Consider the following 27,217-nt stretch of genomic DNA (forward strand, 5'->3'; position numbering starts at 1 on the left):
ATAATAATAATAATAATAATAATTTACCTGATGTGAAAAAGCTCATTCCTAGAGATAATTTGAACAATCCAATATCAATAACACTTATGGATTGTTAATTACTTATGAAACTAGTTATTTAATCCCCTTTCCAGAATACACTGTGAGATATTTATAATTTGTAGTTTTTTTCCTTTTAATAAGAAGGTGGAACCGATTAAATAGTTACCCTTTCACTAGAAAATAGAAAAAAGTGAAAAAGGTAGGCGATCTATGAATGTGTTCATGAGGTGGCTACGCAGATTTGATGCTCAGCTGTTTGTTGTGTTGACTGCTGTATGTAAAGGACGAAAATGGAGGAGGATTCTCAAAACCAGGGTATTATTTTCCATTCAGTATTTCACGTCTCATGCTTTTTATTATCATGTCAACATTTTCGAGATGACACTTGAGATGTTTGGAAGAGTGAAGTGTAATGTGTGTAATGAAGTGTAATGAAAAGTACTGACTTTGACGTGACGTAAGAGTGACCAACGAACAACCTTGAAAAGTAGGATCACAATTTTAGGCCTAATTCGTTGGTGTCACTCTGTGCAGGGCCAGAGACTCGATGATTATTTGGGCCTAGTGAATTTTGAAAATTGCGAAAGATTTGCCTCCTTTTACATTGTTAGATCGATTGGAATGTCCCAACTTTTCCTGGAGGATCGAAGTCTCTTATCTAGATCTTCAGGTTAAATTGGGGTAATTCGACCTGTCAAAGGTCGAACTCATTTTAATATATGCCTAATATCATTTGACTTAAGCCATGTGGCAAGCGTTATCAAGGTTTAAAACACAAGGTTGGAAAGGAATAGTTAGGAAACTAGGTCAAAGGCTAATAATCTTCAAGGAATGCCAGTACTTGCCATATTTCTTAGGCAAAGCTAACATTTATGAAGTGTCATAATTTTAGGCTGTTGAAGAAATACGCTAAAGAAGGGAAGCTAAACATGGCCAGTCTCATTTGGGTTAAATTCTTGTGCTATAAATGACAATTATCGTAGGCTAGTTCATCCTAGTGGATCCTATTGAAATATACATTTTAGCCTAAGGTTAAGTACAGTTTTAGGCCAGTATTAGCTTTGGTTAATATATGATACGTTAATTTCTTGCCAAATACGTGAACCGTGTATTAATTCCTACTCTTTATCTTGTGTTTTATTTATATATGACCGTGATTATTGAGGCAAACCACCCTTTCATAAGTTTTCCATACCTCCCTATATAATAATAGTTATGAGTGATCCCAGTGGGAAACATGACTTCCCGTGTGGGGAATCACCAAAATTGAGTTATTTTTGGTAATATTAAGGGTAAAAAATGCTTAACAAAATTGCAGGAAAAGTTGGAAAAATATATTGTTCATGTAAGTAGTGTGAAATTAAAATATTATTACCTATGATTCACATTGTCCCGCAAATGGATTTTGCTCTGCTGAAGCTTCTCTTGTGAATTAACATTACAGTACCTGGCTGTTCCTCCTGTTCTGGCATGAGCTGTGCATGCCAACAATTGGGGGTCATTTATTTCGTGGATATTTTTTACTTCAACTTGAGCAATAATAGATATATACTAGTAGAGAGTGGTTGGATTGTAATCAATGACCAAAATAGATGAAATTACTCTAAATTTCAAAATAAATCTAATTCCCCTGTTGACGTCTTCTTGGGATGTTAATCATGCTGGAACTGAAGAGGATAAGAAAAAACAATGACCTTTGAAAATCAATGTCCGGGAACATATGCAGAGATATTTGGAAGCTTTTAGTTGGTTCAGGAAACCAGCTAAATCATTACGCCATATAGAAAACAAAAAGCTTCCAAAAACGAATGCGAGCAACGCATGCCCAGTAACACAATTAGTTCCCCCAGAAGTAAACATTGAACTTCAAGAAAGAAATTTTTGTTCACATTTTTAGTATATATAATACCCCAGCCCCTGTTAGTCATACAAAGAAAAATTGTTCACAACGCTCCCAGAAGGCTAACATTACTGCCACATCTTTGCTCAGAGAATACATATAATATTTACAATGCTTCCAGAAGGCTAAAATTACTGACAAATCTTTGCTCCCAAAATAGCAAGCACTCTTCCGTTTCAGAAATTAGTGTCTCATATTAAGCTTATCTTTAAATCACTTTTCATAATTGACTTAAAGTTATAGTATATACTTGCCATCAATTAAATTAATACCTTGGTACCAAGTTTCACTGACCGTTTTCCAGCTCACGTTGGGAATACTTGTAAGTAAAAGACTAGTTTGCATATCTTAAGAAAAATACAAATAACTTTTATGTATTTTCTATACTGTTCACATCAGCAAACAAGCAGTTTGTTATTCGTAAGTTAGATTCGGAAGCAGTGATGAATGCCCTTTACTGTGATATACAAGAAAAAAAAATGATAAAATAGAAATATGGTGAATTAGTAATAGAAAGATATGAAAGTGAAATAGTTAATGATTATAAATAGAACTTGGGGTAATAGCTGTCAAGATTGTTGAGAAAAAAGGTTTGGGGAAATTCCAATAAGAGAGGTTAACATCAGTACAAACTCACAAGCATGAGAAGTTAGTGGATTACCTGCAGTTAATCCAGGTGATGCATGCAAGAAGAATGGCTCTTTCGGAGCCTTTGTAGGGTGACGGCCAGATCCGTTTTCATTCATAGAAAATGGGAATATTATAAAGTGGGGTGGACTGTGGCCGTCATTCTAAAATCGAGTTCGTAGAAAACTGGAATATTCTGAACTGTGGCCGTCGTTCTAAAAACGATTCTGGCGGGAGAAGCTAACTTAAAAAACCCACCTAACCTATGCTAAAAGCCGTATCCTTACCCAGGGGGGCCTTGGCCCCCCCGGACCCCCCCCCCTTACCTACTACGGGAGCGAGAAGATTCGTGGCCGGAGTAAGAACTCGAGCCACAAATTTTCAGGTAATTTAAGGTTTTCGGCAAAAAACATAAAAGTGTGCGTTTAAGCACATATTTAAGATCCGTAGACTATTTCCAAACGTTTTTATTCTATACAAGATAACAGTCGGAGCGATAATAAGCAAATTAGGACGCTTGGCCGTAGCGCTACAAACTACCCGCTCTTTCTTATTAAAGAGGAATAATCCTGTCACTATATGATTGGTTGGGTTCTGTCGAAACTGTACTCTAACGTGTACGGTATGTACTGTATATTGACAGGTTGCTGCTCTTGTGTAATGATAGTTTTGTATTTCTTTATTAATGGTTTACTGATAATTTTGTTTATTGTTACTAGATAGTATGGCACTGATGTACTTCTTAAATTCATCATCCAAAGTTTCCCTGGTCTGGCTTTATGGGTTACTTATTTATTGTACATGGGATTTGTATAATGTATTTACTGTTACACAATACAGTATGTATTATACATTACATTTTTCAATATTAAACTTACCCGATAATCATGTAGCTGTCAACTCCGTTGCCCGACAGAATTCTACGGGAGGGATACGCCAGCTATCACTATACTAGAAGGGGGTGTACTCACCAGCGCCACCTGTGGCCAGGTACTGCAGTACTTCTTGTTGACACCACCTCACTTTTTCCTCTGTCGTGCTTCCGGCAAGACGTTCTTGGATACGCTTATGATTTTGGAGTATTGTTCCCGGTTTGGTGAAGTATTTCTCTAAAATTTGCAGCTATTCGCTATACTGGAAACTTCTATTAGCTTAGATAGCTTTTATTTTTGATTAATGGTAACGATCTTTTGCTTGATTTGGAATTCCCCTTGACTAGCTCTTTGATTCAAGATGTCTGACCCTTCACAAGCCCCACCCCATAGACGATGTAGGTCTTGTAATAGGCGTATTCCGAAGGCCTCGGTTGATCCTCACGCCGCTTGTTCTGACTGTAGGGAAAGACCCTGTCAGTTGGAAGATCGATGTGAGGAATGCGCCGGTCTTTCGGAACTTGAATTTGTTCGTTTTCTTAAATATTCAACCAAGTTAGAGAGAGAGAGAGTTAGGAGGAGTTCTTCTCGCTCTTCGCTTTTTTCCTCACCTCATGATCCTCAACCTTTTCCTCCCCCTGTAGTGGCTACCCCCGAACCTACTATTTGTACTCAACCTGATATGTCCGTTGTTTTGCGTGCCATTCAGGCTTTAGGTGACAAAGTGGAATCGGTGGTTAGTGACCATAAGTCTCTCTTGGCAGACGTCAAAGAGCTTAAGGTCAAAAGTGCAGTGGGAGGTGATAGTGCCAGTGCTGTGCCAAGTGCTAGTGTCAGTGCGGTGCCGAGTGCTAGTGTCAGTGTCAGTGTTGTGCGTGAGGGTACTTCTGTGCGTGCCAGTCGTCCTCCCAGTCCGGGACCTCTTGCAAGCTCCCAAGCCCAGGGGAGAAGCAATGTCGAAGGGCAAAAGGGTTCGGCAGGCCTTGATCGGCGCACAGAAGTATCCTCGGTGGTTGCGGGCGTGTCTAACAGAGACCGTCACTCCCACCCGCAGACGATTGAGCCCGTTTTTTGCTCGTCTGCAGAAGAAATGTCGGGGAGAAAACGCTGGACTCAGGTCTCAAGACCTCTTAAACGTAGAGTCCAGACCTCAAGAGTGCTACAACCTGGATGCAGTCATTGGATTAGCTCTGACTCTCCGCTGTCATCAGGTGACTGCACACCTCCTAAGAGAGGTAAGGCGATGCCTCAACAGGCCTCATCTTCTGTTAAGGCTTTGCCTCAACAGACCTTAGCGTCTGCTGACCCCAAAATGACTTTGCTGCAGTCCATGCAGTCTCAGCTTGCGGTCTTAATGCGAGAGTTTCAGGCTGAGAAGGTTACACCTCCTCCTGCGAGCGCTCCGCCTCACCGCAGTCCAGTCTGCCAGGCGTACGAAGTTGAGGTTCCTCAGGCTACCTTACCGCGTTCTGAGTTGCCTGTTTCCAGCGGTGTGCAGCAACCTCAGCCTTCCTTAAGACAACCTCAACAATGGGAGCAGGAGTCTTATGCCTTACTTCCTCCTCTTCCTCTTGCGGATAGACCATCGAGGCAACAACCTCTTGAGGTACGACAACCTCTTCCATCCATGAGGCAGCCACCTCAGCTCTCGCTGCAGAGACTTGAGGATGAATCTACAAGCGTTTTTGCACCCGCTTGTTTAGATTCTGCTGTTCAGCATACCGTTGTTACTTTACCTCTCACTTCGCTACACTCTGGTGATGAGGTTTCTGAGGAGGAAGCTGCGCACCTTGATCCCTCTTCGGACGTGGAGGAACCCAAGTCTTCCCCTCTACCCATTGACTTTCGTAAGGTCCTGGCTCTTTTCAGAGAGGTATACCCGGACCATTTTGTTTCTGCTACCCCCCGCTCTCCTCCATCTGAGTTTTCGCTGGGCATGCAACCTGTAAAGTCAGCCTATACTAAGCTCGTCTTTGCTAGATCCTCTAAGAGAGCTTTAAGAATATTAGGGGATTGGTTGCAGTCCAAACAGCAACTAGGGAAGACTTCCTTTATGTTCCCACCTACTAAGCTCACTTCTAAGGCGGGCGTATGGTATGCCACAGGAGAGGAACCAGGCTTGGGAGTCCCTGCCTCTGCCCAGGCTGACTTCTCAAGTTTGGTCGACTCTCCTCGTAGATCAGCGATGAGGCGCTCTAAGGTCTGCTGGACTTTTTCCGACTTAGACCACTTCTTAAAGGGTGTGTTTCGTGCCTTTGAGATTTTCAATTTTCTTGACTGGTGCCTGGGGGCCTTGAGCAAGAAGACCTCCCCTGCGGACAAGGACTCAGCCATGCTTATAATGTCCTGCATGGATAAAGCAATTCGGGATGGGTCCGGCGAGCTTGCATCAATGTTTGTTTCAGGAGTTCTTAAGAAAAGGGAGCAACTTTGCACCTTTCTTTCTTCCAGCATCACACCTTGTCAAAGGTCCCAACTCCTTTTTGCTCCGCTTTCTAAGTTCTTGTTCCCCGAAGAGCTTATCAAGGATTTGTCTGCGGCCCTGATTCAAAAGGACACTCATGATCTTGTGGCCTCTTCAGCTCGTAAGGCTAAGGTTGCTCCCTCAGTTCCCAGGACTTACCGCACCCCAGTGGCTGATACTCCTGCTACAAGGTTTATTCCGCCCTTTCGTGGCAGAGCCCCCAGCCGAGGAAGCTCCCGTCCAGACTCTTCCAGGAGCAGGTCTAGGAAAGGTCCCAAGACTTCAAAAGGCAAACACTGATTCTCCTCCTCTCCAGAAAGCAGTAGGAGCCAGACTCAAGACCTTCTGGCAAGCTTGGAAAAGAAGAGGTGCAGACGCCCAGTCTGTCAGGTGGCTAAGGGAGGGTTACAGGATACCATTCTGCCGCAAACCCCCTCTGACCACTTCTCCCATCAACCTCTCTCCCAACTACAAGGAAAAGGACAAGAGGCTAGCGTTACACCAGGAGGTGTCGCTCTTGTTACAGAAGAAGGCAGTGGTTATAGTCCGGGACCATCAATCCCCGGGCTTCTACAACCGTCTCTTTCTGGTGGCCAAGAAGACAGGAGGTTGGAGACCGGTGCTGGACGTCAGCGCGCTCAATGCTTATGTCACCAAGCAGACGTTCACTATGGAGACGACGAAGTCGGTCCTAGCAGCGGTCAGGCAGGAGGACTGGATGGTCTCGTTGGATCTGAAAGACGCTTACTTTCACGTTCCTATTCATCCAGACTCCCAACCTTTCCTGAGATTCGTTTTTGGAAAGGTTGTGTTCCAATTCCAAGCCCTGTGTTTTGGCCTAAGCACAGCTCCTATGGTGTTTACGCTTCTGATGAGGAATATTGCAAAATTCCTCCACTTATCGAACATCAGAGCCTCCCTTTATTTAGACGACTGGCTGTTGAGAGCCCCCACGAGTCGTCGCTGTCTGGAGAGTCTCAACTGGACTTTAGACTTGACCAAGGAACTGGGTCTATTAGTCAACTTAGAAAAGTCCCAGCTCATTCCCTCTCAATCCATTGTTTACCTGGGAATGGAGATTCGGAGTCAGGATTTTCGGGCTTTTCCATCGGCCCCAAGGATAAGCCAAGCCCTAGAATGCATCCTGAGCATGCTGAAGAGGAACAGTTGCTCGGTGAGACAGTGGATGAGCCTAATAGGGACCCTGTCATCGTTAGCCCTGTTCGTCGAGTTAGGGAGACTCCACCTCCGCCCTCTCCAATTCCATCTAGCAGCTCATTGGGACAAGGATTTGACGCTCGAAGCAGTCTCTATTCCTGTCACCAAAGAGATGAAGACCACTCTCTTGTGGTGGAAGACCAACCTCCTTCTCAAGGAGGGCCTATCGTTAGCGATTCAGACCCCCAATCTTCATCTCTTCTCGGATGCATCAGACTCGGGCTGGGGCGCGACCTTGAACGGACAGGAATGCTCGGGAACTTGGAACAGGGAACAGGAAACGCTCCACATCAACTGCAAGGAGCTGCTGGCAGTTCATTTGGCCCTAATGAACTTCAAGTCCCTCCTGCTAGGCAAGGTGGTGGAGGTGAACTCAGACAACACCACAGCCTTAGCTTACATCTCCAAGCAGGGAGGGACCCATTCGAGGAACCTGTACGAGATAGCAAGGGACCTCCTCATTTGGTCAAGAAGTCTAAACCTCACTCTAGTAACGAGGTTCATTCAGGGCAGCATGAACGTCTCAGCAGATCGCCTAAGCAGAAAAGATCAAGTCATCTCCACGGAATGGATCCTTCACAAGAGCGTGTGCAACAGACTTTGGACCTTGTGGGGTCAACCTACGATAGATCTGTTTGCCACCTCCATGACCAAAAGGCTTCCTTTGTACTGTTCCCCAGTTCCAGACCCAGCAGCAGTTCATGTGGATGCTTTTCTGCTGAATTGGTCCCATCTCGACCTTTACGCATTCCCACCGTTCAAGATCATCAACAGAGTCATTCAGAAGTTTGTTTCGCACGAAGGGACACGGCTGACGCTGGTTGCTCCCCTTTGGCCTGCAAGAGAATGGTTCACAGAGGTACTACAATGGCTGGTCGACGTTCCCAGGACTCTCCCTCTAAGAGTGGACCTTCTACGTCAACCTCACGTAGACAAGGTACACCCAAACCTCCACGCTCTTCGTCTGACTGCCTTCAGACTGTCGAAAGATTCGCTAGAGCTAGAGGCTTTTCGAAGGAGGCAGCCAGAGCGATTGCCAGAGCAAGGAGGGTATCCACTCGTAGAGTCTACCAATCCAAGTGGGAAGTCTTCCGAAGCTGGTGTAGAGCCAATGCAGTTTCCTCTACCAATACCTCTGTAACCCAAATAGCTGACTTCCTATTACATCTAAGGAATGAGAGATCCCTTTCGGCTCCTACGATTAAAGGGTACAGAAGTATGTTGGCTTCAGTTCTCCGCCACAGAGGTTTGGACCTTTCTTCCAACAAGGACCTTCAAGACATTCTTAAATCTTTCGAGACTTCTAAAGAACGTCGTTTATCCACTCCAGGCTGGAATCTAGACGTAGTCTTAAGGTTCCTTATGTCTCCTAGGTTCGAACCTCTCCAGTCAGCTTCCTTCAAGGACCTTACCCTCAAGACACTTTTCCTCGTCTGCCTTGCAACAGCTAAAAGAGTTAGTGAGGTTCACGCCTTCAGCAAGAACATTGGGTTCACATCCGAATCTGCAACATGTTCTTTACAGCTCGGATTTTTAGCTAAGAATGAACTTCCTTCACGTCCTTGGCCTAGATCGTTTGAAATCCCTAGCCTTTCCAACATGGTGGGTAACGAGCTAGAAAGAGTTCTTTGCCCTGTCAGAGCTCTGAAATATTATCTTAATAGGTCAAAACCTATACGAGGACAGTCAGAAGCCTTATGGTGTGCAATCAAGAAACCTTCGATGCCCATGTCCAAAAACGGAGTTTCGTATTATTTAAGGCTTCTGATTAGAGAAGCCCATTCTCTCATGAAGGATGAAGACCTTGCTTTGCTGAAGGTAAGGACCCACGAAGTGAGAGCCGTAGCCACTTCGATGGCCTTTAATAAGAACCGTTCTCTGCAGAGCATTATGGATGCAACTTATTGGAGGAGCAAGTCAGTGTTTGCATCATTTTATCTTAAAGATGTCCAGTCTCTTTACGAGAACTGCTACACCCTGGGACCATTCGTAGCAGCGAGTGCAGTAGTAGGTGAGGGCTCAGCCACTACATTCCCTTAATCCCATAACCTTTTTTAACCTTTCTCTTGAATGCTTTTATTGTTGTTTTTGGGTTGTTACGGTAGGCTAAGAAGCCTTCCGCATCCTTTTTGATTTGGCGGGTGGTCAATTCATTCTTGAGAAGCGCCTGGGTTAAAGGTTGTGTAGAGGTCCTTTAGTATGGGTTGCAGCCCTGTATACTTTAGCACCTTTGAGTTGATTCAGCCTCCTAAGAGGAACGCTGCGCTCAGTAAGGAAGACGAACTTATTAAAGGCAGAGTAACGGTTCAAGTCGACTTCCTTACCAGGTACTTATTATTTCATTGTTATTCTGAATAACTGATTATATGAAATACGGGATACTTAGCTATCCTTTAGTCATGTACACTGGTTTTTCACCCACCCCCCTGGGTGTGAATCAGCTACATGATTATCGGGTAAGTTTAATATTGAAAAATGTTATTTTCATTAGTAAAATAAATTTTTGAATATACTTACCCGATAATCATGATTTAATTGACCCACCCTTCCTCCCCATAGAGAACCAGTGGACCGAGGAAAAAGTGAGGTGGTGTCAACAAGAAGTACTGCAGTACCTGGCCACAGGTGGCGCTGGTGAGTACACCCCCTTCTAGTATAGTGATAGCTGGCGTATCCCTCCCATAGAATTCTGTCGGGCAACGGAGTTGACAGCTACATGATTATCGGGTAAGTATATTCAAAAATTTATTTTACTAATGAAAATAACATTTTATATCTAATTTGTTCTGGCACTATATACAAACCTTACTGTCTTTACGTAGGAGCATTATTTCGGTGATAGCGGAAACCAGCCATTAAAGCTTCTCTGAGATCTCCCTGGACAATTCTATCCTGTTCGTAACACTAGGCAGGCAGTTAATTCTAATAGCCAGGCCTTCTCCATCGTGAGGCTCAATACTACACAGTATTCTAGAAGTTTTATTCCAACTGTGACCAAGTTGTGGAATGATCTTCCTAATTGGGTAGTTGAATCAGAAGAACTTCAAAAGTTCAAAGTTGGAGCAAATGTTTTTATGTTGAACAGGCTGACATAAGTCTTTTTATAGTTTATATCTGACATATCTGTTTTAACGTTGTTACTGTTTAGAATGATTTATTGTTAATTTGTTCTCATCATTTATTTATTTCCTTATTTCCTTACCTCACTGGGCTATTTTTCCCTATTGGAGCCCTTGGGTTTATAGCATCTTGCTTTTCCAACTAAGGTTGTAGTTTGGCTAGTAATAATAATAATTATAATAATGATAATGATAATAATAATAACTACCCTACACTAGTTGGTGAAGGGGGTAGACCAACCACCCTGCTCACACCAGCACTAGTAATCAACCGTCACTCTTTATTTTGGCTCCGTAGAGTTAAGGCGTGTTCTTGCTCTCACGTCAAAACTTTGTAACCAGCTTATGATTAAAAGCAACTGGCCTAAAGTTTGAAAAAATGCCATTTTCTTTTCAGTTGGTGACTCGGACTCCATCGCTTCTCTTAGTGAAGCAATGGTAGTCACCACGGCTGCAACCCCTTACCTTCCTTGGGGCTTTCGGGTCTTCCTACTAAGAAATGGTTTCTGAGGGTGTTACAGTTTACTGCAGCACTTTGTTTCTGCTCACCTTCGTTCTTGCAGCTCTTGAGCAGGAACAAGAGCAGTGGTAGACTGGTTCCCTTCTGGGTTTCCAGTTGGGGTCATCCCGTTTGGGATGAACCCAGAAACTAGCTTCAGATATGTTTAACAGGGAGCACTCAATGCTGACCTTCATCTTGAACACAGCTTGTTGACAGGAAGCAGAGAGCACTGCCCAGAGGTCCACCTCCATGTGTTGGACGACTTTCCCTTCGAGGGAGAGTTAACCTTCACCAGATATTGGGGTATTTTCCCTTCTGAGGGAGAGTTCCCCTCCACCAGCCACTGTCCAGCAGTCTTCCAGCTTGCAGAGAGAATTGCTGACAGTGGCAACAGGTGTTGGATGCCTTTCCTGTCCGTGGGAGAGACTGGCTTCACCTGAAGGTTTTCTATTTATTTGTCCCAAACCATGGGCAAACAATTAATTCATAATAAATCAAGGAGACAGGGATAAGACAGATGCGATTCCATTCTTTCAACTACATGTATTTGAATTGGAGAGTACAAAGTTCATTGAGCACTTTCTAACTTCAACAAGTAAATTATCAGTGGTAGCGACGAAAGTCAGTAAAAAGTCATTAAAATGTCACTTTCTTTAAATAAATACTTAATGAGTGCTCTTACAGGTATTTAATACAAATCTAGGTTAGGGCGTTTACGAGACTATCAGCAAAGGGAGACCAATATAAGTTACGTTAACATGCAACAAAAATACAAGTTCTTAGCTTTTAGCACGGGCACAAATGGGAAAGGATGTTAGCCATTGGTCGTGGCTATCTTCAAACTGACCCAAGGTGTGGTAGGCTTTGGGTGGCGTGATTCATGGGCGCCAGAGGGGGTTGATGCCTAGGTATGGGTACCTTCTTCTAAGTTCAACGGTCTCTTTGGTAGTAGTCTCCGCCCTCCTTTCCTGCAACGACAAAGTCGAAAACAACAAATGGTTTAATCAGCACCTATGAGACGTCCCTCAGGGGGCAATTAGATTTGTCCATGCACTGCTCTTGCTCTTCAGAGCAATACCGTACTGTAGCTCGTCGAAGCTTGGCGATGACAAATTCAGGCGACTGCTTGCAGTTCCTGCTCCTTACCGTTATCCCCAAGAGTACAAAATGAGTTTGATGCGCAATTTCCCTTCTGGGTTTTTGCCACAGATGGTGATGCCCGTCGACGAGTCTTGTAGGAGATAACTCTTCTGGTTATTACCTACATCATACCTGTAGGGCACAACGAGCTTCGGGGCCAGGCCCTTTGGGTCCTTCGCCTCAGGGTTTCCATCTCTTATCAAGAAGAAGATACTCGTCTGTTATAACTTCGGAGTTATTGCTTATGTGGTGCCTGTTTGGCACAACAAAGCTCGTGGAGCTTTGTGAGGGGTAGGTCCCGAAGAACCTCCAGAGCCTGCCCTCAGATCAGCAGGCTGTTTGTGAGCACGGAGAAAACTAAGAGGAAGATTACAAAGAACTCTTCCTGGATCATATACAGTAGGTAATCGAAAGCCATACAACCAGGCTCCTCACCCACCAGTCGTCGTCCCCTTGCTCACAATGGTAGGGGTGTCAGCACATCCCGGGCATTCAAAAGAATTTCTCTGTGACGCAGGTTCTACAAGTGAGCGTGTGGAAACGGCAAGCAACATTCACTACCCACTACCTGCAAGACATGACCCACAGGAACCTGAATACATTCAACGAAAGTCCTGTGGTGGATGCACAATAACACCTCAGCTCCCTTGTAGGACAAGTAGCAGTCGATCGAGGGCAGATATTACCCACAAGTAAGTCTAGGATGAATATGTGACTGACTGGCCCCTTCCTATTTCACCCTCTCCTCTCTTGGGGTTAAGCATTTGAGGAACTTGCAAGCTGAGCACCTCTGATTGCAGGTTGGTACCATGCCCTTTGTGTATCCTGATATATGTTTATATATTGTTATATCCCCGTTCTCCAGGCGAGGTGGATTTAGTTGGGCAATGTCTAAGTGAGGGGCTTAGCTCCAAAATTACGCTTAACTGGTCATATTACATTGCTAAATTCTACTCCTAGCACAAACTACTCCCGCCATCACCTTACTCAGGGAAGTCCTGCCACCATTGTAAAGTGACGGTTGTTTACTAGTGCAGGTGCGAGCAGGGTGGTTGGTCTATTCTTACCACCCTCCTCTGCTAACTAGTGGAGGGTAGTTAAACCAAGCAAAAGCCTTGACAGCTGGTTTTAGCTATCGCTGAAATAATACTCCTACATAAAGAGCTCCAGGTGTGTATACAAATTATTTGAAATTTGTCATTTTATTTTTCATGGCTATTAATGTGTTTGATTTCATGACAGATATATGTCGAGTGTGCAGGTGTGAAGGTTCAAGTGACCGGCCACTCTTCCATCCATGCATTTGTACTGGTAGTATTAAATTCATCCATCAAGATTGTCTAGTACAATGGCTACGTTACTCAAGGAAAGAATATTGCGAACTCTGCAAACATCGATTTCATTTTACACCAAGTAAGCAAATTACAATTTATGTAAATAAACATTTTTTTACTATAGATAATTCAAGTATTTAAAAATAAAGAGAATGGTAATTAAATTACAATATACAGTAAGTTTCTCAGTACAGTACAGCATACTTAGGTTTACGTACACTTTTATTGGGTTACATTCCTTGATGTGGTATGTAAGGCCTTAAAAGCCTGTTACCAGGGTATGCTTATGAAGTACAGTAGATTATGAATATAGCATGATTTAATGTAACTTTTTTATTTATGTATTTCTTAGTATTATAATAGATTAATAACCAGTTCCAAATATTTACAAAATATCCATAAGGTTGGGTTTCCAATTTTTTAGTTGTGTATTATAAATATTAGGAAATTTTGCTCACTATAGCTGTGTATGAAATAAAAAACAGTTAAAGACTAGTTATTTGAATTTTTCAGATTCAAAACTAGTTCTCTTTTTATGCTTATATAATTATTAAAATTTATGCATTGAAATTGAGTCTAATTCAAATATTTTATCCAGTATATTCTCCAGACATGCCAAAGAGATTACCTATAGCAGATATACTCTCTGGTTTGGCTCGAAGTATGGGGACAGCTGTGCGTTACTGGCTACATTACACACTGGTGGCAGTAGCTTGGCTAGGGGTAGTTCCCCTCACAGCGTGCAGAATATATCGGTGTCTATTTACTGGTTCAGTGTCTTCAGTCCTTACTTTACCCTTAGATATGCTTTCAACGTAAGTGAAGTTTCAAGTTGTCTTTATTCTATGCAGATTTTGTAGGAACTATTGTTCTGTACTGTCAATTTGAATTATACTTACAGCACAATCTTTTCATGTCTCTAGTGTGCAATGTACAGTATCCCAGAAATGTCTTTATATTGCCTGTTATAATTGTTTTAAAATTATTTCAAGATTATTGCATCCACATTTTTTTGTTTACCATCCATTGAATTAACATTTGTTTTACAGCGATAACTTAGTTTCCGATATCTTCCATGGATGCTTTGTGGTCACGTGTACACTAAGTGCATTTATCAGTCTAGTCTGGCTTCGGGAACAGATACTTCATGGGGGAGGGCCTGATTGGCTTGATCAAGATGTACAACATGAAGTAAGTGTTTTTCATACTTATTAGTTCTAAGTGTTCATGTGTTTGGAAGTGATAAGTGAATTTTTCACTTCATAAATTTACAATCCCTTACTCTCAGAATTCTATTAGATAGACTTTTCTCCTTTTATTTTATTGGTATGGTTTAGAAATTAAGCTGTACTCTAGCTTGCTAATGAAAAACTCTATTATACAGTCATAATATACTTTAGTAAACCTACTGGAATTTATGTGTTATTCATTTAAAGGAAGGAAGAACTTCGACAATTGAAATAAAAACTTTGATTTCACCTCTTTATATGAAAGTCTTTTGAAGTCATTTTATTTTAAATATCATGTACTGTATTGTAAGAATACTGATGAACATATCTGAGAAATTAATTATATACGGTCCTTGTATTTTATATTTTATCATATTATTTAATCATCCTGGTACAGTAATACAGTTACATCGATAGTTTCAGAAAAGTTGTGAAATGATACAGATGATAAGAAAGTATTGATTAATATGTTATTTCATTTAACAGATATGAATCTGCATGGTTTTTAACTTAGAATTGTTTTTTTTTTCAACCAAACTCCCTAAGCTGTGAGCTTAGGGAGTACACATATTAATTTATACAGTATTTGCATCCTGTAAGTACAGTACTTGTGTGTTTAATGAAGTGCTTTTAGGTTTTGCATTTATTCTGTTAGGAGGAATTTTTGTTTGTGGGGGGGGGGGGTAAGATTAGCAATTCTTGTAAAAAAAAAATTCATATCTTTAGATAATTGTATATCATATGCCATTGTGTGATTGCTTTTTTTTTTTTTGCTACATTAAAGCATGAAGGACATGGGAACTTTGGTGTGGTTAATCAAGTGAATGGGGATGTAGCAGCACATCCTGTCAATGATAATGCAGCCCCTCCACCATTAGAAGCTCCAAATCCTGAAGGTGGACAAGATCAGGCTAATCAAGCACTAGCAGCTGTTCCCGCTAATCAAAATATAGCTGAAGGTTTGTTCTTGTTTTATTTCTATGGACCTCCCCTGATGTTCATATTGTTTCTTCTCCAGGAGCTCTGTTTAATCGACACTTAGCTGTAAAATTTTAAAATGTTCCCATTTTCTTTCCCTTCAATAAATATATGCCCTTAGCAAAAGAATGGAACCTTCTAGAGCTGAGTGGTAAGCAGCAAGAACTACCACGCCAGATAAATTGTGTTTCTAAGTTTCCCTGTTGTATTGGCCATGATTACACGTTCCCTTTTTACTTTCCTTCAGAGCTAAAAATAAATTTAATGCTAGAAGACTACCTCAATTCTTTCTCATCTCTTCACCAAAATTAGATGGAGGCAGTTTAGCAGGAAATAGTTTTCTTTGGACACAAAACAAAGGGTGATAGAGGTATTGTCCATAATTTCTTCTGTAGAATTAGGGTCCCTAATTGCCCATTGGCAAAAATTGTCATTCCTAGTTAGAAATTTGATCGCAGAAGCTCACAAAGAATTAAGTTCAAACATAATAAATGGGTTGAAAATTAATGTAAGTAATACTTCGGGATATGAAAGTTTCTTTTTCAATATTAAACTTAGCCGGTGATCATATAGCTGCAACTCTGTTGCTCGACAGAAAAACCTACGGTCAAAATACGCCAGCGATCGCTATGCAGGTGGGGGTGTACATCAACAGCGCCATCTGTCGAGCAGGTACTTAGTACTCCAAGTAAACAAAGAACCAATTTTCTCTCTGTCGGGCTACCGGCAAGACCTACTAATACGCTGTTACTAACTGGATTTGTTTTCACAACTATTTGGTGAAGTACACTATTCTAGTTTTGAGCTTTCGCTATGCAGGGGTTTTATCTTCATCTCAAAACTTGAAATCGTTTTGGATAGATTTAATTATGGTGACAAAGAGAGTATGGACTCTTTCACTTTTAAATGGCCGACCCTTCCCTTAGACGGAAGTGTGTTTAGGTTTTTTAGTAATTTTGCTTAACACGTTATAGATCTATATATTTTATATCTCTCCGCCATTATTAGGCCTCTTCGATTAACTTTCCATTTATTATAAACATATAAAAATAAATTTTTTTGTTTTGTTTATATGCGACCTTTCCTGATAGTAGGCGGTCCTAACTTGGAACCGAAGTTAATCAACGTTGAGCCCGTTATATCGTATTTAGCCTTTAAAGAATTTAAAAAATTTTTAAATTTAATGTTTTATGAAAGAATTTCTTTGATAGTCTTCGTACTGTTTTCAAAGATGAACTAACGTTTAGTTTTTTAGACTACGCAGTTGTTGACGTTCAGGACGTTCAACATGCGCTCTATCGTTACGATAGAGAGAGTGTATCACGGTTTCACTTTGCAGTAAGAGTAAATCGATTCTAACGTTTTGTTCATTCTTTCTTAGCTTAAATGTTTTAAATTCTATTTTAAAGGAACTTTTTAATTGAAAAACCTTTCAGTTTTTTCCTTTAGTCAAATAACATGTTTTTTTGACGAAATATAATTGGGCTCTTCTCTTAGGTGCGAAATCAAGAGAGAAAGTGAGAGAGAGATAGAGACGGAGGGAGAGAGAGGAGAGAAAACGTTCCGTTCAAGCGGGTAACGTTGTTCTCGTGTTACTCTCCTCCCTAGTCGCTGTACGGGGAAGAAGATAAAACGTTTCTAGGGTTTTATTCTTGTCCCCAGGCTATGTGCGGTGAGAGATTGTAAACGTAGTTTATTTGAACGAGTGTTTAGTCTCTTTCCCAGCCACTGAATTTTTATATACGTTTTCTGTTTTTTGCTAGTATTAATAGCTGCATTATACGACTGATTTCGCAATTACTACCTTTTAATGAAGGGTAGAATTGCGTCTTTCAGGTAGAAATCAGTAAAAGTTTCGATTTCAGTGTAATAAGTGCAAAACAGAAAATCGAAGTGATAAAGTGATATGCGCAAAGTGTTACAGTGTTGCGTCCGAGGGTTCGTCTGTTCGTGCCTGTCGTTCACCTAGTCCGGGACCTCTTGCAAGCTCCCAAGCCCAGGGGAGAAGTAATGTCGAACGACTTATGGCTTCGTCAGGCCTTGATCAACGAACAGACGTTTCCCTCCGTGGTTTCGGGCGTATCTACCCAAGATCGCCCCACCCACACAAAGACGAGAGAGCCTATTTATTTCTCGTCTGCGGAAGAGGTTTCTCGTAAGAAACCATGGACCAAGGTCTCGCAGCTTATTAAGCGCAAGTCGGTCCCTTCCGCGCAAGTCCAACGGCCCAGTTGTAGCCACTGGGTCAGTTCGGACTCGCTGCAGTCTTCCGACGACTGCTCACCTCCTAAGAGAGGCAAAGCGGTACCGCATCAGGCAGTCACACCGTCTGTTGCCGCACCTGCTCCTGTAGACCCTAAGTGGTCTGTGCTGCAGACCATGCAGTCTCAGTTAACGTCATTGATGCGGGACTTTTGTGCGGAGAAGGTTGACACTGCACCAACCTCTAGCCTACAACCAACACGGTTGTGCGTCCTGTGGACGCTGAGGCAACCTTCTGCCGCACTCCAGCTGAGAGAGTCCCGCCACCCATGCGTTCCTGTGTACCCTGCCAGCCGCATGTTGACGTTCAGTAACGCACGGAACCTTCCGTTGACGTTCGCGAGGTACAACAACAGTCTAAGTTGTTTTGTTTTGACGCGGTGCGTCAACCTCCGCATTCTATAGTTGTTTTGACTGCTCAGTATAGACAGTCAAAGCAGTCTCGAGTGAACACTGTATGTCCTCACGCACCTGTTGTGGTTGACAGTTCAGTTGTTGACAGTTCACAGACTGTCAAGCAGTTACATGACGTTGCCTTCTGGTCTGCTACTAATGCACCAGTGCTGTATGTCCTCACGCACCTGTTGTGGTTGACAGTTCAGTTGTTGACGGTTCACAGACTGTCAAGCAGTTACATGACGTTGCCTTCTGGTCTGCTACTAATGCACCAGTGAGAGACTCACTGAGATAACCTAGCTTTTATCGGACAAGGTTCCTGTAGATGAGAAAGTGCTGTTCTCCCTCCTACTGATATTCCTTTGAGGACTCTGTCATTTGGAGAGGAGCTTTAAGCTGCTTAGCCTCCTATGGACTTTAATTAAATCATGATGATTTTTTAAGGATCTTCGTCCGGATCTTGTAACTGCTGCTCCTCGTTCGCCTAAACGTCAGAACTTACACTAGGCCTAGCTACTTCGAAGCCGTTGTTGTTAAGCTAGTGCTCTCTCGCTCTCCTAGAGAGCGTTACGTTGGCTAGGCGACTGGTTTTTGCACCAGGAGGAGTTTTAGGGATACAGCCTTTGATTTCCCTTCTTTTAAACTGGCTTATAGAGCGAGAGTCTGATAGGACACGAGAGTAGTTCTCGGCTTGGGAGTTCATGCCTCTGCCCAGATAGACTTCTCAATTCTGGTAGACTCGCCCTGGCGCCTAGCCAGGAGACGCTCCAAGTTGTTTACAGGTCAACTTCTCAACTTTTGTCGAGCCTTTGAAGTTTTGCTGTACTATTATGTCACACATAACAAGGCTTCCAGGGATGGTAAATGGTTCCGCCTCAGTCGCTAACCCCGTCTGTTGCCACACCTGCTCCCGTAGACCCTAAATGGGCTTTGCTGCAAGACATGCAGTCCAAGCTTGTGTCCTTGATAGAGGACTTAAATGCGGAGAAGAACCTTCTGGCCAACAACCTTCCAACCGGTTGGTTGTGCGCCCTGTTGACGCTGAGGTAACCTACTCGCGTCTGCCAGTTGAGGTGGTTCCTCCTTCTGGCCAACAACCTTCCAACCGGTCGGTATTGCGCCCTGTTGACGCTGAGGTAACCTACTCGCGTCTGCCAGTTGAGGTGGTTCCTCCACCGATGCGACCCAGTGTGGGTTGCCAGTCGCACGTTGACGTTAAGCGACGCTCGGAGGTGGTTGTTGACGTTCAGTGTGTCACTAGGAAGACGTTCAACAACCAGCAGAGGTGACTTGTTGTGACGCAGTGCGTCAACCTCAGCAACCCGGTAGGGTGTTGACTGCACAACCCAGACAGTCTAGACAGTTTCGGGTTGACGTTGTACTTCCTCGCGCACCCATGGTTGTTGACAGTTCACAGACTGTGCAGCAGTGCCATGATATTGCGTCCGGCTCCGTCACGCATCCACCAGTGCGACCGGATTCAGCGAGTCAGACGTTGCCCACTCCGTTGCCGTTTCCTCATCAGTTTCGGATGAGGAACCCTCTGATGAGGACGTTGCTGAACAAGACGATCAACCCCCAGCCCTGCTATCCATCCAGAAGATGCTGAAGAAGGAACGCTGCCCAGTCAGGCTGTGGATGAGTCTGGTAGGGACACTGTCATCCGTGGATCAATTTGTGTCACTAGGAAGACTACACCTCCGTCCTCTTCTATACCATCTAGCTTTTCACTGGAAAAAGGACAAGACGCTAGAAGCGGTCTCGATCCCGGTTTCCGGAAAGATAAAGTCTTGTCTGACTTGGTAAAAGGACTATATCAACCTTAGAGAGGGTCTTCCCCTGACTGTTCAGACTCCCAACCACGTTCTCTTCTCGGACGCATCGGACGTAGGCTGGGGTGCGACATTAGACGGTAGGGAATGCTCGGGATTATGGAACTCGAGTCAGAGGACAATGCATTTCAACTGCAAGGAGCTACTGGCAGTACGTCTGACCTGGAAAAGCTTCAGGTCTCTCCTTCAAGGCAAAGTGGTGGAGGTGAACTCGGACAACACCACGGCTTTGGCGTACATCTCCAAGCAAGGAGGGACCTACTCTCTGACATTGTACGAGATCGCAAGGGACTTCCTCACCTGGTCAAAAGGTCTAGACATATCACTAGTAACGAGGTTCATCCAAGGCAACTTGAATGTCATGGCAGATTGTCTCAGTCGGAAGGGACAAATAATTCCAACAGAATGGACCCTCCACAAGGATGTATGCAAGAGACTTTGGGCCACCTGGGGCCAGCCAACCATAGATCTCTTCGCAACCTCGATGACCAAGAGGCTCCCAATATTTTGCTCACCAATCCCGGACCCAGCAGCAGTTCATATAGATGCCTTTATACTAGATTGGTCACATCTAGATCTATATGCATTCCCTCCGTTCAAGATTGTCAACAAGGTACTGCAGAAGTTCGCCTCTCACGAAGGGACAAGGTTGACGCTAGTTGCTTCCCTCTGGCCCGCGAGAGAATTCCTCACCGAGGTACTTCGATGGCTAGTAGACGTTCCCAGAACACTTCCCCTAAGGGTGGACCTTCTACGTCAGCCACGCGTAAAGAAGGTACACCAAGGCCTCCATGCTCTTCGTCTGACTGCCTTCAGACTATCGAAAGACTCTCGAGAGCTAGAGGCTTTTCGAAGGAGGCAACCAGAGCGATTGCTAGAGCAAGGAGAACATCCACCCTTAGAGTCTACCAATCGAAGTGGGAAATCTTCCGAAACTGGTGCAAGTCAGTATCCGTATCCTCGACCAGTACCTCTGTAACTCAAATAGCTGACTTTCTCTTATATCTGAGGAAAGAACGATCTCTTTCAGCTCCCACTATCAAGGGTTACAGAAGCATGTTGGCATCAGTCTTCCGTCACAGAGGCTTAGATCTTTCCAACAAGAAAGATCTACAGGACCTCCTTAAGTCTTTTGAGACCACGAAGGAGCGTCGTTTGGTTACACCTGGTTGGAATTTAGACGTGGTACTAAGATTCCTTATGTCAGACAGGTTCGAACCGCTACAATCAGCCTCCCTGAAAGATCTCACCTTTAAGACTCTTTTCCTGATATGCTTAGCCACAGCTAAAAGAGTCAGTGAGATTCATGCCTTCAGCAAGAACATCGGATTCTCATCCGAAACGGCTACATGTTCTACAACTTGGTTTTCTAGCCAAACACGAGCTGCCTTCTCGGCCTTGACCAATATCGTTCGATATTCCAAACTTATCGTATGGTTGGAAATGAACTAGAAAGAGTCTTATGTCCTGTAAGAGCTCTTAAGTTCTATTTAAAAACCTTTACGAGGCCCGTCTGAAGCTTTATGGTGTTCAGTTAAGAATCCATCTTTGCCTATGTCAAAGAATGCTTTATCCTATTTTATCAGACTGTTAATACGAGAAGCTCATTCCCATCTGAATGAGGAAGACCAAGCTTTGCTGAAGGTAAGGACACACGAAGTTAGAGCTGTCGCAACGTCCGTGGCCTTTAAACAAAATAGATCTCTGCAAAGTATAATCGACGCAACCTATTGGAAAAGCAAATCAGTGTTCGCGTCTTTTTATCTTAAGAATGTCCAGTCTCTTTACGAGAACTGCTACACTCTGGGACCATTCGTAGCAACGAGTGCAGTAGTGGGTGAGGGCTCAACCACTACAATTCCCTAATTCCATAACCTTTTTAATCTTTCTCTTGAAATGTTTTATTATTGTTTTTGGGTTGTCCGGAAGGCTAAGAAGCCTTTCGCATCCTACTTGATTTGGCGGGTGGTCAAAGTCATTTCTTGAGAAGCGCCTAGATTAGAGGTTTTGATGAGGTCCTGTTGTATGGGTTGCAACCCTTGATACTTCAGATCCTAGGGGTCGCTCAGCATCCTAAGAGGATCGCGAGGCTCCGTAAGGAAGACGTACTTAAAAAGGCAGAGTAATTGTTCAAGTCGACTTCCTTACCAGGTACTTATTTATTTTATGTTTGTTATTTTGAATAACTGCTAAAATGAAATACAAAATAGAGAACCATGACTTATGAACGTCACCTGTGTGTGACACTGTGAACGTTGTAGAGCACACCCCTCGCTTGTAGCTCGTTTGTACATTGTTTACATGCCAAATACAAATGGAAATCGTTCCTATTTATGTACAAACGATCCGAGGGAGAAGCCATTGTTAAAAGACATTATTGTAAGTGATGCAACGAGCTGAGTGATGATGTGGTGACTAGTGCCAGCCAAGGGTAATCTAAACGTGGCCATAACAAAAGTGAATGGACTTGAATCTAATGCAACCGGGAATTGTCAAGAATAGTGTTGCTGTGTATTAAAGTTAAGTCTGTTACTAGATCTACCTGATTGTGTGTCCCTACACCACGATATGAACAAACCCGCAAACCTGTGGAGAACGTGAATACAGCAAAAGGGACTCAAAAGGTCAGTAGTATCCAAATGGTTTACAGTGATTAAAGTGATTCACTCTATCAGTAATTCCCTAGTAGGTAATTCACAGTGATAAGCAGCAAAATGGCCGCACAAAGCATTGGTTGCCCAGTGCCTGGATGCACCTATCGAACCGAGGCATCCACAGAGCCCATCATTACCGCAGCGCTCCTGAACGCACACACAACGACTCATGCCCAGGGCCCAGTAGCTCAGTACCACCCGCCAAGCACCAAGGTTGAAAAACTTAAGCGCCCAACGATATCAGCGGCCGGCACGAGTGGGGAGTGGGACTATTTCCTAACTCGTTGGGGCGAATACCGCAAGGGAACCGGGCTCCAAGGGGATGATGTTGTGGTACAGCTCCTTGAATGTTGTGAGGAGAGCCTACGCAAGGACATCACCAGCGCCGCGGGGAGGAGCCTGGTAGGCGAACCGGAGGATGCAGTGCTTAGTGCGATAAAAGCCCTCGCGGTGCGCGGGGAGAACGCGATGGTGGCGCGGGCGGCTCTCTCAAACATGCGACAGGGCCGCGAGGAACCGATACGGGCATTTCACGCCCGCGTGAAGGCCCAAGCAAACACGTGCAAATACGTCAAGAAGTGCATATGTGGACTAAACGTAAACTTTGCGGACGACGTGATCAAAGATGTGCTTGCACGAGGTATCGCTGACCAGGACATCCAGCTGGATCTACTTAGCGACCAGCGGCAGGAGATGTCGCTGGAGGAAACGATCAGGTTCATCGAAGCGAAAGAGTCTGGTAAGCAGTCTGCGTCCCGATTGCTGGACACCCACAGTCATGGCGCAGAGGCTGTCACCAGCTCCTATCGCCGCATCAAGCGCCAAAACGCGGTAAACAGGGGTGATGCACGTCAGACGGATGCAAGTGACGGTGGCAGACAAGCTGTTTGCGGGTACTGTGGTGAGAAGGGCCATGGCAAGAATGCGCCCTGGCGAATCAGGAAGACTGAGTGCCCGGCTTACAGTAGAAAGTGCCGCAAATGTAATCGCGATAACCACATAGAGCGAATGTGCCGGAGTAAATTGGCGGCTGAATCTGCCAACACAGACGCATGCGACGAACAGACGGCAGCATTCGTAGAGTTGTGTGCCATGTCAGATATCCGAACGATCGACGGTGAACAGTTGCTAGCACTAGATCACCACCTGTATGACAACATGTGCGACAGATGGCTCAGGCGGAACTCCCAACCGCAGCCGTTCATAAACCTCCGACTCAGCATCCATGCAGGGGATTACCTCGCCCTGGGATTCAGACCGGTCAAGCGCGCAAGACCCGCAACACTCCCTGCCATGGCCGACACCGGTTGCCAGAGTTGTCTGGTCGGGGTTAACGTTATCGAGCAGATGGGCCTGACGACCGCGGACCTGCTCCCGGTCTCGATGAGAATGAAGGCTGCGAATAAACAAGATATCTGTATCTTAGGGGCAGCCATCGTCCGATTCTGCGGAACACACGCCGGAGATCCGCAAACCGAATCTCGGCAAATAGTGTATGTCACGGATTCGACCGACAGAGTGTTCTTGTCACGCAGCGCCTGCGTCGATCTTGGCATAATCTCCAAAGATTTCCCCACACTGGGTGAGAAGTCGTGCAGTGCGGCAACCACAGACAATTGTACACCGCAAAATGATACATGTGACAATGGCGTGACATCTCAATGCAATTGTCCTCGGCGCACGGCGCCCCCACCTAAACCTACGTCTATCCCCATGCCGGCCACAGAAGGTAACAGGGAGGCCATTCAACAATACCTGAAGGAACTTTACGCCTCCAGCACATTCAACACGTGCGTCCACCAGCCCCTCCCCATGATGGCGGCCCCACCGATGCGCTTGATGGTTGACTCAGATGCTAAGCCCGTTGCCCATCACACACCCATTCCAGTAGCGTTACACTGGCAAGAAACCGTGAAAGCAGGTCTGGACCAAGACGTCAAAATGGGAGTTATCGAGCCAGTGCCTGTAGGAGAGCCGGTGACATGGTGCCACAGAATGGTAGTCTGCGCCAAGAAGACGGGGAAGCCTAGAAGGACGGTAGACCTTCAGGCTCTCAATGCTCATGCCACTCGTGAAACACACCACACCCAATCGCCCTTTCATCAGGCCCGTTGTGTCCCACCGGGGAAACTAAAAACAGTGTTCGATGCCTGGAATGGATACCACAGTGTACCACTGCACAAGGAGGACCGCCACATAACCACCTTTATCACACCCTGGGGCAGATATCGATACTGTGTCGCCCCACAAGGCTATGCCGCGTCAGGCGATGGCTACTCAAGGCGATATGATGAGATAGTATCCGACGTCCGTGACATGACGAAATGCGTTGATGACACATTACTGTGGGCCGACACTATTGAGGAAAGCTTCTACCAGGCAGTCACTTGGCTCGACGTCTGCGGGAGAAACGGCATCACCCTCAATCCCGACAAATTTGTGTTTGGCTGTCGCGAGGTAGAATTCGCCGGCTTCACCATCTCAATGGACAGCGTGCGCCCTTGTGCGAAATACCTGCAGGCAATATCAGACTTCCCACGCCCGAAGAACATTACCGACGCTCGATCTTGGTTTGGCCTAGTAAACCAAGTGTCTTATGCTTTCAGTATGGCTGAGCGCATGCTCCCATTCCGCGAGCTACTGAAACCCGACAAGGCATTTACGTGGACCGACGATCTTGAAAGCGCATTCCAAGCATCTAAAGAGGCCATTGTAGATGAAATTACCAACGGGGTGCGCATCTTCGACAAAACCAAGCCGACATGCCTTGCGACCGATTGGTCTAAAGAAGGCATCGGGTTCTGGCTATTCCAAAAACATTGCCAATGCCCAACAGACAAGCCATTCTGCTGCCGCGAAGGTTGGAAGGTGACCCTAGTCGGGAGTCGTTTCACGCACCCAGCCGAATCCAGGTATGCCGCGATAGAGGGGGAAGCCCTGGCGGTAGCCGATGCCCTTGACAAATCACGCTACTTTGTCCTCGGCTGCTCAAACCTGGTCATTGCGGTAGATCACAAGCCACTATTAAAGGTGTTGGGGAACCGATCCCTGGATGACATCCCGAATCCCCGACTGCGCAACCTAAAGGAAAAGACACTGCGCTACCGCTTCCGCATCGTATACGTGCCAGGGATGCGCAACAAAGCAGCTGATGCCATTTCACGTCATCCGAGAGGCGACACCAACCCAGAAAAACTGTATCTCCCTGACGACAATGCATCAGTCTGCGACCACTCCATACCGTCGGTCCACCACGATATCCTTGCCGGCATACGCATGAGGGACTGTGACACATGCACGATTGAAGAGCCCGCATACCTCACAGCCCTAGATTCCCTTCCAGCGGTCACCTGGGACCGTGTACGGGAATCTACAGCAAGCGATCCCGCCCTTCACGTGCTCACAGAGTTCATCGAACATGGGTTCCCGACATCAAAAGATGACATGCCACAACACCTCCGTGCGTACTACCACCTACGGAACGAGCTCATCACCTTTGATGGTGTCGCATTGTTCAAAGATCGTGTTATCATCCCGACGTGCTTGCGCCAGGGTGTCCTTTCCGCATTACATTCGGCACATCAGGGTGTTTCCATGATGACTGCTCGTGCAGAGGCATCAGTGTACTGGCCAGGCATTACCGCAGACATACAGGCGACTAGAGATAACTGTGAGGATTGCCACCGCATGGCCCCCTCCCAACCATCCGCCCCCCCTACCCCACCCGTCTTGCCTGTTTACCCATTCCAGTCAATGTGTGCCGACTACTTCACTCACAAGGGCGCCCACTACCTGGTAATTGTGGACCGATACTCGAACTGGCCACTTATATCAAAGTCTACCAGTGGTGCCAAAGGACTAATTGACAACCTGCGCCGTGCATTCGTCACGTACGGAATTCCTGAGGAACTTGCCAGCGATGGTGGGCCAGAATTCACGGCAACCGAAACACGGGGGTTCTTGAGAGACTGGGGTGTCCACCACCGACTGTCATCAGTAGCATTTCCACACAGCAATTGCCGAGCGGAAATCGGAGTGAAAATGATGAAGCGCCTGATTACTAACAACACGGGGACAAATGGAGACCTAGACACAGATGCCGTTCAGAAAGCAGTCCTCCAGTACAGGAACACTCCAGACCCAGTCACAAGAATCTCCCCAGCCATGTGCGTCTTCGGTCACCCGATCCGCGATCTCATCCCTATCCTTCCTGGGAAGTACAACCCCCACACCACATGGCGCGAAACCCTGACATCCAGGGAAGAAGCCCTACGCAAGCGCCATGTCCGCATGATGGACACTTGGTCACAACACACTCGCCGTCTGCCACCCCTACGGGTTGGTGACCATGTTCGCATTCAGAATCAAACTGGCCCACATCCCACCAAATGGGACAGGACCGGGACAGTCGTCGAGGTAAGGCAGTACGACCAGTACGTGGTAAAGGTTGATGGCTCGGGCCGAGTATCGCTGCGCAATCGGAAATTCCTGAGAAAGTTCACACCGGTTACGACCCCGACAGAGCCGCAAAATATAACCTATGGTGGCATACCCCTTCAACCACCCGCAAGCGCGGCCCCGACCAAGCCGAAGGAGACTAACCGACACGTATCAACACCGCCGGACCCGCCTGCTGACCAACCACAAC

At 45.2% G+C, this 27,217-nt stretch overlaps 1 protein-coding gene across 1 annotated transcript in view; it reads left to right on the forward strand.

Moving 5' to 3' along the window:
- The first annotated feature begins 227 nt into the window (after positions 1 to 227).
- Positions 228 to 27,217, forward strand: part of LOC137623072 (E3 ubiquitin-protein ligase MARCHF6) — a 54,276-nt gene continuing 27,286 nt past the window's right edge. The window contains exons 1-5 of the mRNA XM_068353715.1: positions 228 to 357; positions 13,127 to 13,297; positions 13,817 to 14,033; positions 14,268 to 14,409; positions 15,232 to 15,406. Of these exons, the coding sequence (XP_068209816.1) occupies positions 333 to 357; positions 13,127 to 13,297; positions 13,817 to 14,033; positions 14,268 to 14,409; positions 15,232 to 15,406 (730 nt within the window). The 5' untranslated portion in view covers positions 228 to 332. The remainder of the gene's footprint in view (positions 358 to 13,126; positions 13,298 to 13,816; positions 14,034 to 14,267; positions 14,410 to 15,231; positions 15,407 to 27,217) is intronic.

This window comes from Palaemon carinicauda, chromosome 30 (assembly GCF_036898095.1).
Source record: "Palaemon carinicauda isolate YSFRI2023 chromosome 30, ASM3689809v2, whole genome shotgun sequence".
NCBI lineage: Eukaryota > Metazoa > Arthropoda > Malacostraca > Decapoda > Palaemonidae > Palaemon > Palaemon carinicauda.